At 45.8% G+C, this 17,317-nt stretch overlaps 5 protein-coding genes and 1 non-coding gene across 6 annotated transcripts; 4 read left to right on the top strand and 2 right to left on the bottom strand.

Annotated features, from left to right (window-relative positions):
- Positions 1–155: 155 nt before the first annotated feature.
- On the top strand, positions 156–1,558 carry GGS22DRAFT_61020 (putative aldo/keto reductase). Its single transcript, XM_047967551.1, has 3 exons — positions 156–380; positions 490–895; positions 948–1,558. The coding sequence occupies exons 1-3, from the start codon at positions 254–256 to the stop codon at positions 1,402–1,404; spliced, it is 990 nt and encodes a 329-aa protein (XP_047822441.1). The 5' UTR covers positions 156–253; the 3' UTR covers positions 1,405–1,558.
- GGS22DRAFT_61008 (uncharacterized protein) lies at positions 1,481–4,959 on the bottom strand. The gene is made up of 4 exons (XM_047967550.1): positions 3,747–4,959; positions 3,184–3,677; positions 2,547–3,113; positions 1,481–2,476 (listed from the first exon to the last, which is right to left on the bottom strand). Exons 1-4 carry the CDS (start codon positions 4,927–4,929, stop codon positions 1,712–1,714), a joined length of 3,009 nt encoding a protein of 1,002 aa, XP_047822440.1. The 5' UTR covers positions 4,930–4,959; the 3' UTR covers positions 1,481–1,711.
- A 338-nt stretch (positions 4,960–5,297) lies between these two features.
- GGS22DRAFT_151934 (uncharacterized protein) lies at positions 5,298–6,487 on the top strand. The gene has a single exon (XM_047959585.1). The coding sequence runs from the start codon at positions 5,356–5,358 to the stop codon at positions 6,229–6,231; it is 876 nt and encodes a 291-aa protein (XP_047822439.1). The 5' UTR covers positions 5,298–5,355; the 3' UTR covers positions 6,232–6,487.
- GGS22DRAFT_60978 (ankyrin repeat-containing domain protein) lies at positions 6,404–12,531 on the top strand. The gene is made up of 8 exons (XM_047967549.1): positions 6,404–6,624; positions 6,709–6,919; positions 6,991–7,041; positions 7,116–7,181; positions 7,263–7,490; positions 7,583–7,715; positions 7,790–12,048; positions 12,096–12,531. The coding sequence occupies exons 1-8, from the start codon at positions 6,575–6,577 to the stop codon at positions 12,363–12,365; spliced, it is 5,268 nt and encodes a 1,755-aa protein (XP_047822438.1). The 5' UTR covers positions 6,404–6,574; the 3' UTR covers positions 12,366–12,531.
- A 388-nt stretch (positions 12,532–12,919) lies between these two features.
- On the bottom strand, positions 12,920–14,867 carry GGS22DRAFT_151928 (uncharacterized protein). Its single transcript, XM_047959584.1, has 2 exons — positions 14,085–14,867; positions 12,920–14,012 (listed from the first exon to the last, which is right to left on the bottom strand). The coding sequence occupies exons 1-2, from the start codon at positions 14,717–14,719 to the stop codon at positions 13,205–13,207; spliced, it is 1,443 nt and encodes a 480-aa protein (XP_047822437.1). The 5' UTR covers positions 14,720–14,867; the 3' UTR covers positions 12,920–13,204.
- A 1,712-nt stretch (positions 14,868–16,579) lies between these two features.
- Positions 16,580–16,667, top strand: GGS22DRAFT_t21. The gene has a single exon. It is a non-coding gene; the product is annotated as a tRNA-Pro (tRNA).
- Positions 16,668–17,317: the final 650 nt, after the last annotated feature.

Here is a 17,317-nt window from a genome sequence, read left to right as displayed (position 1 = left end):
TAATAAACCCGATCGTGACCAGAGAGCGACTCCATGAGCTCACGATGTATTATTAAAATAGAAGATTCTATAGAAATGTATAGGTAGTATAAAATAGAAGATGTTGCTGAGTCGATTTTTTTTAAAAATGTTTGGTCACACAAGACAACACTCATCAAACCAGCAACGGTATCAATCATTGCTGGAAGACTAACCCCTTTTTTCTAAATAAAATTTACAGGAACTCCCAATTCACACCAATCACACGACGAAGATGCCTCAGATTATTGGCAAGGAAGTAGGCCCTATCGGCTTTGGCCTTATGGGATTTACCTGGAGGGCAAACCCGTGCTCGCAGGGCCAGGCCTTTGAAGCCATGCGCGCTGCGCTCAAAAATGGAAGTATGTTGACGAACTCCATATCATTATTGTTCCCTTCCAAAGAGGCCTATGTACACATATTAGACTATTCACCAACGAGTACTTACCGAGTTGCTAACCATTTCGCTAGTGAACTTCTGGAACGGAGGCGAAATGTACGGAACACCGGAGTACAACAGCCTAGTACTTCTAGAGAAATACTTGGAGAAGTATCCCGAGGACGCCGATAAGTTCGTCCTTTCCATCAAAGGTGGTGCTACCAAAGACGGAGGGGCGCTAGACGGTTCTCCTGAGAACACCCGTCGTAGTCTTGACGATTCCATTGCACAGCTCAAGGGCCGCAAGAAGATCGACATGTTCGAATTCGCGCGCAGGGACCCAAAGTGGCCTCTGGAAACTACCTTCGGCATTATCCAAAAGGAGTATGTTGAGACAGGGAAGATTGGCGGCATCTCGTTGTCGGAGGTACGAGCTGAGACGATCCACGAAGCCGTCAAAATCGTCAAGGTTGTCGCCGTAGAGGCCGAGCTCTCGCTGTAAGTCATGCCAATAGAAATAATCGGATGATTTTTAGGCTAACAGTGGTAGATTCTCCACCGAAATCCTCGAAAATGGCGTTGTGGCTGCATGTGCGCAATACGATATCCCGATCGTCGCCTACTCGCCAATTGGAAGAGGTATGTTGACCGGCCAGATAAAGAAGCACTCCGACATTCCGAAGGACTCGATGCTTCAATACTTCCCTCGATTCTCGCCCGAGAACTTCGACATCAACCTGCAGCTCGTCAAGCAGGTCGAGGAGTTAGCCAAGAAGAAGGGTGTTACACCAGGCCAGCTTGCTATCAACTGGACAAGGATGGTAGCGAAACGTCCTGGCATGCCCACGATCATCCCAATCCCAGGTGCGACGACGGCGGCGCGAGTGGAAGAGAATAGCAAGTTGATTGACCTTACGGACGAGGAGATGGCGCAGATCGACGCTACTTTGGCTAAATTTACCACTGCTGGCGAGCGCTACCCTCCGACCGTTTCAATGAACTCTTGAGCGAGGGGAGTACTGTCATGGACCATGGTCATGTATAGAAGATACTGTGAAGAAAAACGCCGTACACTAGATTAGATTAGGTTACTGTCGTAAAGCTTTCCTAATAAATACAATTGCTACGGAGATATCGGTGTTGTCGGATATATCGTTGTAAGATCTCCTATCTTTGCAGCTAAATCTAACCTAGACCTGATAGTGATCGATGCGCTAAACTTTAGTGGATAATCGCTATAACTTAGTGCTTAGGTCTCTTAGCCACTGAAGAAAAACGCGACACGGCAGCACGGTAAGAATTTACACACGCCATCTACGTCGCTAAGTGGAATAAGATTTCCGCAACGTTTTCGATAGCCCGTAACTGGTCACCTTGTAAGTTTTCAATCTCAGATACCAGGTTCTTGTTCTCTGGATCGTCCTCCAACTGTTCCTTCTTTTCCTTGATGTCGAAGTCGAGCTTCTTCAATGTTTCGGATGCGGATCCGAACGTGGACCATACGTGAATATACTTGTTGCTCTCGCCTTGGCTGGCCATCTTGGTGAAGATATCCTTCATGGCATCGGTACCGCGAAACTTCGTCACCCACGGTTTGATTATTTCGAAATCTTTTTTATCCCGTTTATACCTAGAGATCGCTCCAATGCGTAGACAGGTCAGGATCAGCGCGGCCAGTCCTGCCGCCAGGGAAGTAGATATCGATGAGCCCGTTTTGAGATCCTCTTTCTCTAACCGAATCTGGGAGCTTGTGTGTTTGTCAACCTCGTGGCCTGGCAAGCTGAATTCGGTGTTGGTTAAACCAGACATGAACCAGGTACTCCCATCAGCCTTGGAGGCACCGATTTTAAAGATCTTCGTACCAGCCACTACACAGCCTACCGGGAGGAATTGTTTGATTTCTTCTGCAGCCTTGTCGCCACTGTCCGGAACAGCGCAAAACATGAGTTTCCCCTTCTTCCCGGCTTTGCCTAGAGATTCAGATAATCTATCTGTATCCCTTTTATTCTTCGAGTCGATCTTAACCGTCCATGACATAGAGATAATATCGAAGTCGCCATTGGCAGCTTTCTCAACCGCCTATACCTAGTATTAGTGTAACCCGGCATTTTCAAGAGAAGCGGGATTTGATGTTTGTTTGTTTACGTACCTCCGCCGCACTTTTCGCGGTGAAATGCGCCCTCTTACCCTCGTCGGAGGTGACTTCGAGTCTGAAGACGAAGATCTTAGCCCTCGGACATACCCTACGGATCATCGAGGCCATTAGGGTGCCATGTTGTGTGGTCGAGTTCCCGTAAGACCGCTTGATTCCGTAGTAGTCATTACCTTCGTAATCCATATTACAACTCCATCCGTCGTAAATACAACCAGTCAGCATCCGATCCGTCAATTCTACGCCGTCGTCGATTAATGCTATCTTGACGTCGCCGCGAAGCTCCATCGGGATGCTTTTGTCATTTGTATCTAGAGCGATACCCTTCATACCGCCGACGAAACGGTCCATGGTCTTGAGCCAATCATGTCCCGCTGAGGGCGTCGGGTTCACTAAATTCGGCGGGAAAGCCGTATTTGAGCTTACTTCCGTTGACCTGTTCGCCCTGAAATCCGGAACATGGACTGTGATAGCTGGCCACTCCTTAAACTTGATCCGCTCGGTTTCTAACGCATCCTTGAATGCTTTAATATTTGCATCTACCCTGTCTGGCGAGTCGAGAAACTTATTATCGGGATCACGGATATGTCAGCATAAAACAATAAGTTAAGCGAGGTCGAGTTTGGAAACTTACGTCGGATTGGCTACTGCGAATGTAGACGTCCTTAAGATTCTCCAGCTTGGCAAGACCATCAGGCGCACTCCATGCCCTGAGGATCCCGTTATTTCCACTCCACCACACATGGAGCTCCGTGACTCCGGGGCAAGCGATTCGAATTGTACCCGGGCATAAGTCCGTCTTACGCCAATCTAGGACCTCAATGTTAAAATCTTTCAAGGCCAACTCAATGGATTCGTCGCTATGGGCCGGGAATTCCTGGTCGAGAACAATAACTTTGATAATATGACGAACGCCTTTTCCGCGAAGCCAATTGAATAGGAATTCCATATCCCTCCTACCGGTTTTTGTAACCTTTTTATCCGCATCTTTACCTCCGAATACAAGTCGACGAACGGCAACCGATTGCAGAGCGGTGTCAAAAACCCAATCGTCGTACGTCGCTTTAAATACATCGCGCGAAAGAGTTGGTGGTCCCTCACGAAAGGGGAAGGAAATATGCTTGTGGTCTACGGTATGTAGTGGTCAGCAATTATCTATACTAGAAATATCCTTAAGTTACAAGATCAGGACGTCACCTTTCTCGTTCGGACCGTAAAGGAATTTCTTCGCATCGTCATGAGTTCTACCGCTATCGTGCCTTAAGGTCGTACGAAGATAGTGTAGCTTCACTTCTAGAGCAGCCTTTTCCAGATACTTCGTCTGTGCGCTATTTTGCGGGGCGATCTCAAATGAATTCGAGTTTTTCGGGACGTCAACCCGTCGCCCTTCGTTTGGTTGGTATTGGGCTGATGTCTGAGAGTCGAAGGTCGACACACGATTGGGGGATGATGGCTGGAAGTCATTTTCCCTGTAAATCTTTCTCCCCGATGCCTTCCTGCTCATCTCCTTCTGAGCTTGGCTTTTGTTCCTTTCCTTTTCGTCCTTACTTTCATCTTGGCCGTACTTCGTACTTGTGTCCTGGCTGGGCCAGCTTTCGATATCGTTTTCTACTTTTCCCGAGGCAAGCTCATTCTGATTCTCATATTTATTCCTCTTATTTAATGATTCCTGAAAGCGCTGGTATACTGAGCCATATCCTCCTGCCTTTCTATATCGATCGAGTGCTTTATCACCATACTTCAAGAATGTTCTCACTGTATCAAGTTGATTTCCCTTTGAGCTACTACTTATCTCGGCAGCCATGTGAAGGGGAGTCGCGCCATCCACATCTTGGGCCGCAAGCGTATCTTCACTCGCCTTCTCTATGAGTTGTTGGGAAATTTCGGCTGGAATGTTTTTCTTGAATATATAGTGGATACAGTTACGTCGATTTTCAACGTAATCCCCTAGAACATCGCCAAGCTCGGCCGTTTTGCTCTTGAGGATGGCTTTAATGAATGTGATATTCTTATTCTTGATCGCCGACGTCAGTGGCTTCGCTTCCGCGTCACTGCCGTCTCTTAGTAACTGATTCAAGTACTTCTTATCATCCAGATAGCCAATCATCCATTGAATCATGGGATGGAATCGGCGGGACTTTTTTGATGCCAGTATGTGTAATATATTCTTCTTCTGATCCTCATCCTCCGGCGAGGGCTTGCCTACGATGGAACCGAATTCCATGATGAATTTTCGTTTCATCTCGTCATGATTGTCATCGGCCCAGGAATCATCTCCAAGCATTTTTTCCATTCTATCAAGTTGTTTGCGGTACTCGGATTCTTCTTCGCTGGAACTATCGGAATCTCCATTCTGGCGTCGACTGTTAGAACTAGTCATTTTTACCGTAGTCTATTGAACGAATGGTCTTGGTATTGCGAACCAAAAAACCGAATCGTAGGTACCTAGTTTTTTATGATGGTTAAGTATTGGCGAAAAACAGAATTGACAATTCATACGGCGAGTCGGAGGTAATTAGACGTAACACGGCAGGACGCGGCGTGGGTAGGCAGGTAGGTACTGGGTACTAGGTAGGTACCTACCTAAACGCCGTAAGGTGTGTAGATAAACTAGAGCGTTGGTGTAGTTATCACAGTAGTGTTGGTAGGTAGGAGGCCTATATACCTAGTAACTAGGTACCTACCTACCTAAGGTATATAAATTAGTCGACGTTCCTGATGCGCAGAAGCTCTGCTCATTGTCTACCTCCTACCTACCTAGGTACCTAGGTAGTTATTGCTTCAGGATTTGCCAGTTCTGTTAAATATGTCTGATTCGTGGCACGACAACGATCTTCCCGGTTGGTCCTTGGTTCTTACTGATGAGACCAATGTCGGGGCTAACTTCCGATTCGAGAACGATCCGCAGAACCCGTGGCAGAGAGACAGAGTCTTAGAACAGAGAGACTTAGTCCACATCCGCTGTGACATCCGAGACATTGTTCATGGCCATCTTACAGGTGCCGACAGCGACGAAGGTAGCCTCATCATCTTTCGCTTCCGTTTCGAAGAGGATGACTTGTCTAGGCGGATTAAACTAGCCCGCATCAAGGTCAAATTCTCCGCCTTAGATGAAGCTGACCCTGACCCTTGCGTCTTGAAAATTCATCCAGAAGGCCGATATAGCATCCAACCTACCACAAGAAAGGAAAGGACCACGACGAGCTTTAGTGGGATTGTCGACGCCAATATCCCTGTCCCTACAATTTCAGCAGAACTTCGGCGGGATAAGACGGTGGAGGCGGATGTAACTAGTACGACAGCAGTACGGGGTTCTATTGATAGTGAAGGCGATAACTACGGCATTGCTAACAGTGCATCATGGACACTGATGGAAAATACGACCGACAAGACCGGTGTGCCTACCTGCATGCAATGTGCAGTTTTAATCAAGCGCGACGGCCTATCAAAATTCGCAGTCTCGGTGAACATAAGTGTTCAAGCAGATAGGATGACTGCCTTTCGTCAATGGGCTTCTGCATTGTTCAAACAGCCTCGACGTGTTGACCCCGTGTGGTTCGATCCAGCAAAGAAACCCACCAACCGCTTGCGCGAGTACGATGAAAGTATTGTCTCCAACTTGGACGCCGTGCCATTAGATGACCCGGTGCTGACAGAAGTCACACTGTGGAAAAGTCTGTAAGAAGGGGGGGTGAATGTCACCCTTCATAACTTGATCCGGCTGTCCGGTCACTTTTTCCTAGCTGAACAATTATAATGTGTAATAATTCATGTGCAGGTCCATATTGGGACATGGCTTGCAGCCAGCTGAAAGTTACAGAGTTAGGCGTGAACGAAGGAACCGGGGGCGTATTCGAATCAACAGATAGGGGGATGACATGATTTCTATCGTAGTGGTTTTGTCTACCATTTACCTACTACCTACATACTTTTCTTAACATAATTCTTGGAAGAACTTCCCACAATAGTCATGCCAATTCACTAAACCCGGAACTGCCCGTGGTGAATGCCACAGAAACCACACTATGTCTAGCCTGAACACCTTGTGGAAAGGAGACTATCCTATCCAAGCCGAGTACGTTACTGTATTCAATATTCGTCGCTGTTATCATGTTTCGCTGTTCGAGAGGTAATTGCTAAGGAATATTGTTACTCATAGTGTGGTTGTAATATGCCCATGCGATGCCTGTCCGGATCAAGTCTCTTGGTGGAAAAATGAATTCGCTAGTAAATTTCCTAACTGTCGCGTCTCGTTATATATGCTCGAACTATGGGACAGACTTCCTGGTGTCTTCGTAGCCGGCAAGATGCAACACGAAGCAACTCGTCTTCTCGATTCTCTGGACACACTTAGAAAAGATGACAGCAAAGTAAGTTTGATGTCACAAGCCTCTCACCACACAGATTTCCGCATCATGCTAACTAATAAATTTAATTCAAGCTGCCCATAATGTTCATTGCACAGGATATTGCAGGTATCTTTCTAAAGGAGGTAAGAGTTAATTTAACAACACCATAGGCAAGTTATCACTTTGGCGAGGGGAGCTAACCTCTACCTACTTGAAGTCTCTCGTGATAGGTTCTCGATACTCTGAATCGTCTAAGAACATATGTCGCCGCACAAAAGCTATAGTAAGTATAAACCCAGCACCAGCGGGAGAAATATAATGGAAGAACAGGATATGGAGGTTCATCCATCTCTGATACGTCTAGGTTTTCATTTGCTCCCCTCACAGAACTGGATCTATAAAAGAGCTGGATCTAGCTCTAGTCCGTCTTGTTCTCGCCAAAAAGAAGATTCCAGAAAGAGAGGCGTGGAAAAGCGCCTCAGACCTTAGGGATTGGGTGATTTCAACTAATGATGACTTCCTTGCAACCAAAATCCCTCTCTCGTCTCTCATTCTTAGTACTATGTCAACAAGCTCAGATCCAGATCTAAGGGTACGTGAGACTTCCTTCACTGCATTTCAATGTACCATATTCAATCAAACTTACCTTTCCAATGTGTGCTAATACAAAGCCGTACATTTCAGATCTTTGATCAATTCACAAGCTCAATGTTGACACCATTAGAATGGCTGTGGGGAACGGGAGTCTCGTATGATCAGGTCGCAAAGGCCATTCCCTGGGCAGAGTTGAACTTGGAGGGAATCATACATGAAAATGGTGAGATGACATTCCAGTATTGTGAGAACGATACCTACGTACTGTAGATCAGGGGTTCTAACGTTAGCTACAAGGCGAAAAATTGGCGTATGAATTACGCAACCTCTTGTCGGTGGCAGTCCCACAGTATCCAGCCCAAGAATTATTTCCTGGCCAAGGACTCTCAGGCCTCGACAAATTTGAACAATGGAAACTGAGTCAAGGATTCAGAGTTCTACTACTTGACCTCCCTCATAACGGCATGGATATAACAAGCAACGTCCTAGCCAACCTCATAGAACCCGTCGCCGGGCCATTCTCTGGACGTCGTTTACTATACTTCGTGTTCAAGGCGACAGATACCCATTTAAACTCTATAGAGTCGATGTTGGTGACGTTGCTGTGTCAGCTTATCAATTATTCCCAGCAATTGGGACGGGAAAAATTAATCGATGAAATTCGAGCAACTATTTCAACTTTACCCCCAAGCGAATTTTGGAAGATAGACGACCTTTACTTTCTCTTCATTGATATCCTCCTTGAGATACAGGCATCTGGAGCACAGGTACCCGTTGCTATCCTAATTGGTAGCCTTGACAAGGCGCCCACATCCTGTATTTGGCTATTTCGGAAATTGCAGCTAGTGGCCAAGGACTGTGAACTAGACATCAAAGTAGTCGGCACAGTTTCAGATTCTAGTTGGCTACCTTCCAAAGATGAAATCGATGTTCCCATCTTGAAAGTAGTGGACACACCCATGGACTGCGATAATACCTCCCAAGAACTGAACTTGAAGTGCCTGACAGGAACTGGATCGCACTTTGCACACTGTACAGACAATAATCTAAATACCACTGGCGTATATATCAGCGAGGTTGATGGCTGGTCCTCACTTATCCGAGAGAGGCCACAACTTTATGCCTGTCGGAAACTTTTAGTTGAATTACATCAATCATGCATCCATGATTGGGATTTATGCCAACTAATTATCTCGTGGCTCAGAGTAGCAGATCTGCCCCTATCCCAGAGCTCCGTGGAAAAATATCTGTCAGAACTTCTTCCAGCATCTGTGCAGAAGATTCTCGACAGTGTTTCGTTGTCAATTACCTCCGCCGATCGCGAATGGGCCTCATCAATCCTAGAAGTATTGTTATACTCATTCAGGCCATTGACCCTCTCGGAATTGAGTATGATTAATTCTCCAACCAAAACAAAACGGGATTCTGTGCGGTCGTTATCACAGAGATTGAGCTACGTATTTAAAGGGCTGGTCACTATCCAGAGCGGAAAAGTCCACCTAGCTCACCATGATCTTCGTGACCTTCTCCTTAAGAGGAATAATGCAAACTCGGAATATCATATCGCGATACACGAAGAGAAACAAGTACACCAGCGTCTGGCCAAGTCATGTCTCGCGTATCTTTCGTCTTCTGAGGGCGAGGCCGCGATGTCAGAAGGACTTGTTTCCCCGGGACCGCCGTTCCTCGATGACCGAGACAACCTTTTATATTATGCAGTTAGATACTGGCCGATGCATGGAATTGCAGCTGACTTTAATGAAGCGACAAGTAGCAAACTCTTGCGGGATTTTATGGAAAATGATGGAAAGCGCATCGGTCTTTGGGCTATGACATATAGGTCTCTTGATCCCTTGGGGTTGCCGAACCCCCTTTACCCCGAACCAGCCGACCCTAACGACGCCCTCTTAATATTTTCCAAGTACAACCTTGGAAGTTTTATTTCGCCAGTTATGACCAGATTTCAGAGCCTTCCCTCTTCTAAGGTGAAGAGGTCGTACGCTCTTTCAATAGCTTTAGGAAGCGACAACACCGGACTCGCCACTAGATTAGGAATGGATACGTCTAAAGAGGTAGCTGATATACCAATCCTGGCAGCGATAGAGATTGGACACGCAAAATCTATTTCATCTTTTACCTCAGGGGTGAATGATGGGACGGTCCCCATGAAAAGTATCCATCCCATTCTCTCTCGCGCGGCAACTCTTGATATGGCGGATTTCATTCGGCAGCTTATTAAAGCCACGGAAAATAACACCATGGACTGGGATACGGAGGTCCCGCATACAGATGGTGTATCTATATCACCTATGTATTATGCTGCTCAAAGGAACAGCCTCGGTGTAGTAGATGCTCTGCTGCTTTCCGAGAAAGTCCGAGTTCGCTCTATCATTTGGGCGTTGCTAGAAGATCAAGACATGGAGATTATATGGATCTCGACTTGTAAATTTGGTTACTCAGAAATCCTTACCAAACTCCTCCAATTTAGTTTCTCCAACGAGCATATCTCTGATGAGACCAAATTTAAGTGCCACCAACAAGCTGTTCAGTCTGCCATAAAATATGGCCAGCACAAGATACTAGAGCTATTACTACAGTCGAAGCCGCAGGTCGACGAGCAAGACCGAGTCAATAGAGACAAGATGGCACTTCGCTCGGCGATTTCGTCTAACAGAACCATGTGCTGTTTGAGTTTGATAGCGCATTTGAAGAGCCAGCTAGGATCGGACGATACATTGATCATCCAAGCTATCGAGATGCAAAATATCCAGGTCTGTAACGAGCTTCTACGCCATACTCAAAGGTCAACCATGGAAGATAAGATTGGAAGCTTCTTAAGCAAAGCGATTTCAACCAATTCACTTCCCATAGTTCAGGCCGTTTACAACCGCGCAGAAGCACTTGGGATGGAAGATATAACTCCTATGACCGAAGCTCTAGGGCATACGGTGAAAGAACTCATACGCTTAAAGGACGACTTCCACGATGTTCTCTTGTGGATCTATCCAAGAGCTGTGCGCAATAACAATCCTAAACACCTCATGGTGTACGATCGGACGCCTTTGTTCAATGCAGCTTTTCAAGGTACAGCATGGCTGTGTCGTGCTCTTATTGAGGCGAATGTTGATGTAAACGGAGTTGGGGATAGCGATATGTGGTATCCCATACACGCTGCAGCTGATAACGTGCTCATTACGCGGATGTTGATTGCGGCTGGCGCCGATATCGACAAGAAGAACTCAAAGGGGTCCACGGCACTAAAATTGGCTCTCCAATGGAGTTGCTTAGATGTTGTTGAAGCTCTGCTCGAGGCGAACCCATCTCAGCAGACCCTAAGCACGGGTTTCGTAGAAGCTATCCAGCAGGGCAAGACGGAAATAGCAGAACGAATTATCCAAGCCAATATAAGGCTCTCCTATCCAATGCCGGGTGCGAATGTAGACAGTATTCTCCATCGTATAGTACTTAGCGGGCATCTATCGCTCGTCAAGTTGATATTGGAGTACAATGTCAACATAGACCAGGCTACCGGTCGTCAAAAGATAACTCCACTATGTTGCATTAGAGAAACAACCGATGAGGGTATCGTTCGAATGCTTGTCAATCGTGGAGCAGATATCGAAGGCGCTGAAACTAACTCTCCAACACCTTTATCTATGGCGGCTTTCTCTAATAATATACCCGCTGCCAAGTTTCTCATAAATCGGGGTGCTAAGGTTGACGCTGAAAATCTAAAGTCGGGGCCGTTTCATACAGCCTGTCGCCATGGATCCATTGACATGGTTAAGCTACTTCGAAAAAGGGCAAATGTGAATAAACCACTACAGACAACGTCGGGGACTCCATTGCAAGCCGCCTTACTCCGAAAAAACAAGCAATGGAAAAACGATATCATATCTTATCTTCTGGAAGATCCAGACATCGATTTGGGACAGAAATCTGCATTTTGGGGGGATAATGTTGTTGGTCTGGCCTGTTTGACTTCTGACATATCCCTGGTACAAAAGCTTATAAACCATAAGGCTCAAACTACCAGTGGAGACCATTTAGCTAGGAAACCCATCCATTTCGCCCTCTACCGGACGCGAGAACATGTCGAACTTCTCTTGGAACATGGAGGGAGTCTAGATAGCGTTGACATCATGAAAAGACACGCCTTGCACTTCGCAGCTGCTAGTGGACAATTAGACACGGTCAAGTTCGTGTTGGAGAGAAGGAGTGACCTTGTGAATTGTGGAGATTGTGACAACTGGACCCCTTTATTATGGGCCCTGAGAGCAAGCCACTTCTGGGAAGTCAACCAAGATACGCTCCTAGAAATAATAAGGGTTCTTATAAGAGAAGGAGCGGAAAAGGTGATTGAAGGGGATGGCCTGGACCGGAGCTGGACACCTTTAAGGCTTGCCGTGTACTACGATCTCCGAAAAGATATCATTGATATACTCACCCCCAATGAGAGCGAGCTCAAGGGCGTAGAGGATCCGCAGGCCTGGCGCGTTGGTGGGCGCAAAAAAGGAGTCCCAAGTAGAGGTGGTTATTGCGATGCCTGTCTTCTTGTAAGTCTACAGCCATTACGTATGGGCGGGTTTAACATTCATTATAGATGCTCTGGGGAGTGTACCATGAGTGTATAGAATGTGCGGATGTCTCGTATTGCCTATGTTTCAAGTGTTACGTGTCTCGAGATGTCGTACATCCCGATCATACGTTCTTTAGTAAGGGCAGCGAGGAAGAAATCGAGGAAGAAATCGAGGAAGAAAATCGGGATGAAGAAGAGGAGGAGGATGACGAGGATATGGATTCCCAAGAGGACGATGATGAGGATACGGATTCTGATGGAGATTCCGACGGAGACATGGATATAGATGAGTAGTAAGACTAGAACTGTAGGTACCTAATCAAGTCAGTAAGGAGGACTTAAACGGTGAAAACTGATATAAAAATGATAGAATCATGAGTAGGTAGGAAAGGGTTCACATTCGATATTAGAGTATCATACCTAAATAGGAAGTACATCTACTTAGTAGGTAGTAGGTTAGTATAACCATATAGGTACCTAGGTAGGTACCTATGTAGGCGCATAAGTTATATGTATGCGGTTAACATAGAGATTGCTGACATGGTACAGTTGCAAAGTTCGGACTACCAATTAGCGCATTGCCAAAAGCGTCAACTTGAGTTGAAATTCTTCGCGATGATTGGATGGAGAGTAAGACCCTGTAAACTCTGATGGTAAGTTTGCTCTGGTTGTACAGCCCGGAATCTAGATAGTAGTCAGTGGGTAAGAGGTCAAGATACAGCTCTCATAGTTCTTGTTAACTAATTGTCACTTCTGAGGTTAGTAGGCGGATGACAGAATCGGATAAAGAGAATGCACTCACCACACCATACAACGACAAACATTTCTCAACAATGACTCAAGTCAATGTTCACTTTTCTTGTAAAATACCTACTGGGTAGGTAGATAGGTACATATTCTCATAATTGATGTGCATACCTGCCTAGTAAAATACGACAAAGTAGGAATTCTCGTCAAATGCATAATGAATTCGTATAGATGCTCAACCTGCCAAAATAATGGCCCCGTAGCAATAGATAACAAGGAACTCCTGAGCTCATAAGTTATGCCATGAAGATGCGACCGTTCCAATTAATATCTTCCTTTTCAACGCCAATCTTGATGAATGCATGCTCCAACTATCCTCTCCAATCTTATTGTATTATACCGAAATGTCTCAGCGCGTGGACTGTGATCTCGTTTGTCGTTTCACTAGTTGTCTCGCTCGTTGTTGCGTGACCGGCAGCTTCGTGAGGGTTCGGGAAGTAGAAAGCGGCGACGGCGATAGCGACATAAACGATAACACATAAGAATCCTTCCAAATAATCGCTCTTCTGATCTCTTAGGACGTTTCCAACGGTAATGATAGCGAGGATCAACATGACGATATCAAAAATCTCAAACTCGAGGGCCATTTGACGCCGAGCGATCCATCCTACGATGACAACCAGTGGGGCATTGAGCATCGCAGTCTGGATGGTAGCGCCGATGCAGTGAGATAAAGCAAAGTTGATCTGATTATCCCACGCCTCGTCGATGGCTGTCAAGTGCTCGGCAGCCTTCTCAACCAGAGGAACTAGGATCAAACCCATGAACGGGTCGGAAATACTATGCCTCTCCACTATATTGGGGATCTCTCCCACCAGAGCGATGGCGATGAATGTCACGAGGGCTACGGCAAGCGTCAAGGCGAAGATGCACTCGATAAAAGTGTACTTATCCTTCGTCCGATCCTTGTGACCATCGGCATCTCGCTCTTCATCCATCTCATAAAGCTCATCGTAGATGCCGTGATGCGTGTGCATCTGAAAGAAAATGAAAACTCCATAGGCGATGATCAATAGGATTGCTATGATACGAGAAATATTGAGCACTCTGTTGCTGATTTCTTCCGTAGTTAGGTTGAACCCCGAATTCGTGACTGAACGTTCGAAGACTGTGGGGATTGCTAGGCCAAGTCCACTGCAAGCCGTTAGTTCCCAGAATTTTGCGATAATATAGGAGAGTAGGGTTAGGGGGTAAGTCATAACGTACGCGATGAGCAAGAGATTTGAGCCGACTTCGCTGACGGCGGCGTGGAATGTGGCTTCCTCTCGTCGAAGACCAGCAGCAAAGAAGCAGAGTCCCAAGCATAACAGCATGTTTGCCAAGATCGATCCCAGAATAGCGGCTTGGATGACATAATATTCGTCGTGGAAAAGTAGAATCATGAATAAGATGATTTCGACTATAGAGGCAATAGTGATTTCGGTGAGAACCCCAAGCATGTGTGGCAACTTCCTCGCCAGCTCCTGGCCAGCAAAGCCGATGAGGTTTGCGCATGGTACCATCGCGACATAGGCCAAGCTAAACTTCAACACTGCGTGTTCTTCGATAGCATAGTGGGCGGCGATGGCAGCTGGTACGAAAGGCCAAAGGATATTGACCATTCGCGATACCCAATTGCTAGAACGCCAAGTGATGGCTAAGAATTGGAGGGGATGTATGCCGCTTCGCCCAGACTCTCCGGCCGACTTGACTCGGAAAAGACCCTTCTTTTTCTCACTAGGGCCGTTCACGATCTCTTGTCGGGTCTTAGGGAGCGACGGTTCGCGTTCGCGTTCGCCGTTGCGGGAGGATCGTGGGGCCTTTTCGCGGTCCCTAAGGACGCTGCTACCGCGCGATGCCATTGCCAAGATTCAGCCCTCGTCTGTAGGTATCAATGGAATAACAGAAAGAGAACCGAAATAGTAGAAACGGAGAAGAAGACTGAAGACGAACGAACTGGCGTCCCGGAGGTTATTATTTCAACGCATTAACCCCAATCGACTCCAGTGCAACGAAATAGACAGGAAAGATGCAAGACCAAATACATTTTCAATTGGGGAAGAAATTTGAATAAGCAATTTGTACCGTTGAAGCAGCCAAGAAGCTTATGGACCAGGGCTATTCTTGATTCATCCACTCGGAAACTTGTGAGTTGTCATCGCCAAGACAAAGCTACGGGGACGAAATAATCAAACGGCTTATCCCTTTTGGTAAATGCGGTCATCCAATAGAGGCGTAGAATATTATTATGTATCGGGTTTCAGAGTGACAGCAAGGCAGTCAGAAGGTCTAAATTTCATAAACTTCTGAATGAATTGGCAGCTGAAGGCATTCATCTGTTGGTTAGTGTACTCCTATCGAGACGAAACCTAGGTGTGACTGACCTACCACTTTCGTCCAAGATAGATTTCTAGGGGACCGCTGATCTGCAGGACTGGGCGAGTGAGGCTGGCTGGGGTTCTGGGCTAAGCGCTTTAGCGAGTGTGAACGTCAGCCCGCATGTCGCAGTATCTGAACCATTCCAGTTAGAACCCCTGCTCCCCGTGGGGGCAGGCGGCCTCAGGTCTGATTTAAGCATCCGTTCAAGCTTGAATAGGTAATTGCCTATCGGTACCTATTCGATATCAGGGACATCTTGTCATTTCATACATACAAAGTCAACATTTTTATTAAATTATTTTAAAAATATTTAATTATAGTGCCAAGGTATAGTCCTATCATGATAGATGGTCTGTTAATCACGAATAATTCAACACTGCAAAGTCACAAACCAGCCCTACGATCGACATGAGACGATCATTCGGTAAGACTCATGTCTTGTATATCAATACCCACATGAACTGTGAACATTGCGATAGGTACCTGGTATGTACCCCTGAAATTATTCAAAACTCTGAACCATATAAAGGTCTTGGTTGGAAATATATTGTCGATTCGTTGGAAAAGCCGCGATAGCCTCATCCTTATTCCCCCATCGAGATGTTTTTCGTGTCTGCAAAATGTATCTTCGCGCTAAGATCAGTTATGGGATCAGTTATGGGGCGAGATTCAGCTGCTCAGGCTTCTTTGCGTGATTCCCGCTTTCCAAAAATGAAGTGAAAAAAATGTTAGACGCCTCAATTGACCGCTTATGATGATCAATGCATATACCGTATAATGTTGCTATTTACATCTTCAACTGCCGTATGCAATCTCCTAGGAAGACGGGCCAACATCAGGAGGTTATGAGAGATCGTTGCGAACAGCTTTACTCTTGAGGTGGATCTATTCGAAAGTTACCTACTCTATGTTGAGTCAAAGTTCGACCAGCATGAGTCGTAGAGAGAAGAGGCATTTGCTTCGAAGTTGGCTACTTTGAAAGCATTCTTTTTCTGAGATTGAGCCTTGTTCCAGAGATATATCTAAGAGAGCAAGTTGTCTATCATCCATACTGATCCACAGATAGATGGTTGCCCGTCTTGTTGTAGCCATTTTTTGAGAATCCTGAAGGATCCGTGTCGTTTGGAATAATTGTAGACATACTTGACATACCTCAACATAGATCATTTACATTTGTGTTCGATGAGTTTGATTTTGAATTTCCTTCGTCTCTAGACGATCTGATGATGTTATGGTAGCTCCCTTATGGCCCTTATGGGTCAAATTAGCAGCTATCGAAATCTCAATGGGGACAGATCCTAGCGTCCGGCCTTTGGCTGGATGGCGGATCTCCTACTGTAGCTGGTTTGGTGGTCTAGTGGTATGATTCTCGCTTAGGGAAAACCTATGCAAATATGCGAGAGGTCCCGGGTTCAATCCCCGGCCAAACCCTGAATTTTTGCAATTTCTATTGCTGTTTATATTGATTATTTTTGTTCCTATGTGTCTGTTGTGTTGTGAAGTGATATTTAATTGTGTTAGATTCAGAATAGGAATTTTTACTTTTTAGATGTGCGGGCACTTTCAGCCACAAAAGTCATGGCCCACAATTTGACCGGGGTGTTCCTAAAGGTTATTAGCCTTCATCAACATCTCTCACTATTTTGCTTCTAACAAAATATTAAACTCTACAAAGTTACAGCTAACGAAACTACTTGGTATCTATCCTTTTCATCCTCACATACCTATACATTATGTTTAATCAAAGTCACCCTTACATCAATTTATCACGTAATATTGCCACGGGTCCGAGTTAATATGTCACCTTACCAGTACCCTGGGTCCTTCTATGGCAAGGGTCTTCCCCGCACTATGGAGATGCATCTGGGGACGGATATCACAAAGATTCGGACTGTTCAGTAGGACCTCTTTGTTCCTCGGCCTGGAGTATAACAATCGACATGAGAACACCTAGGTATCATAGAGTGGCTTAAGTGAAGATAATAATGTACTCTATGGCTTCATATCTTATTTTTAGTCTCTGGACCCTTTACGCCTCGGCCTATTCTAGCCCGACAGGCCAAATAGAGACAACATCGAAT

The sequence above is a fragment of the Annulohypoxylon maeteangense genome (genome assembly GCF_022496945.1).
Source record: "Annulohypoxylon maeteangense strain CBS 123835 unplaced genomic scaffold GGS22scaffold_2, whole genome shotgun sequence".
Taxonomy (NCBI): domain Eukaryota; kingdom Fungi; phylum Ascomycota; class Sordariomycetes; order Xylariales; family Hypoxylaceae; genus Annulohypoxylon; species Annulohypoxylon maeteangense.
Note: the sequence above shows the minus strand (reverse complement) of the source record. Positions and strands in the feature narration are given on the sequence as shown.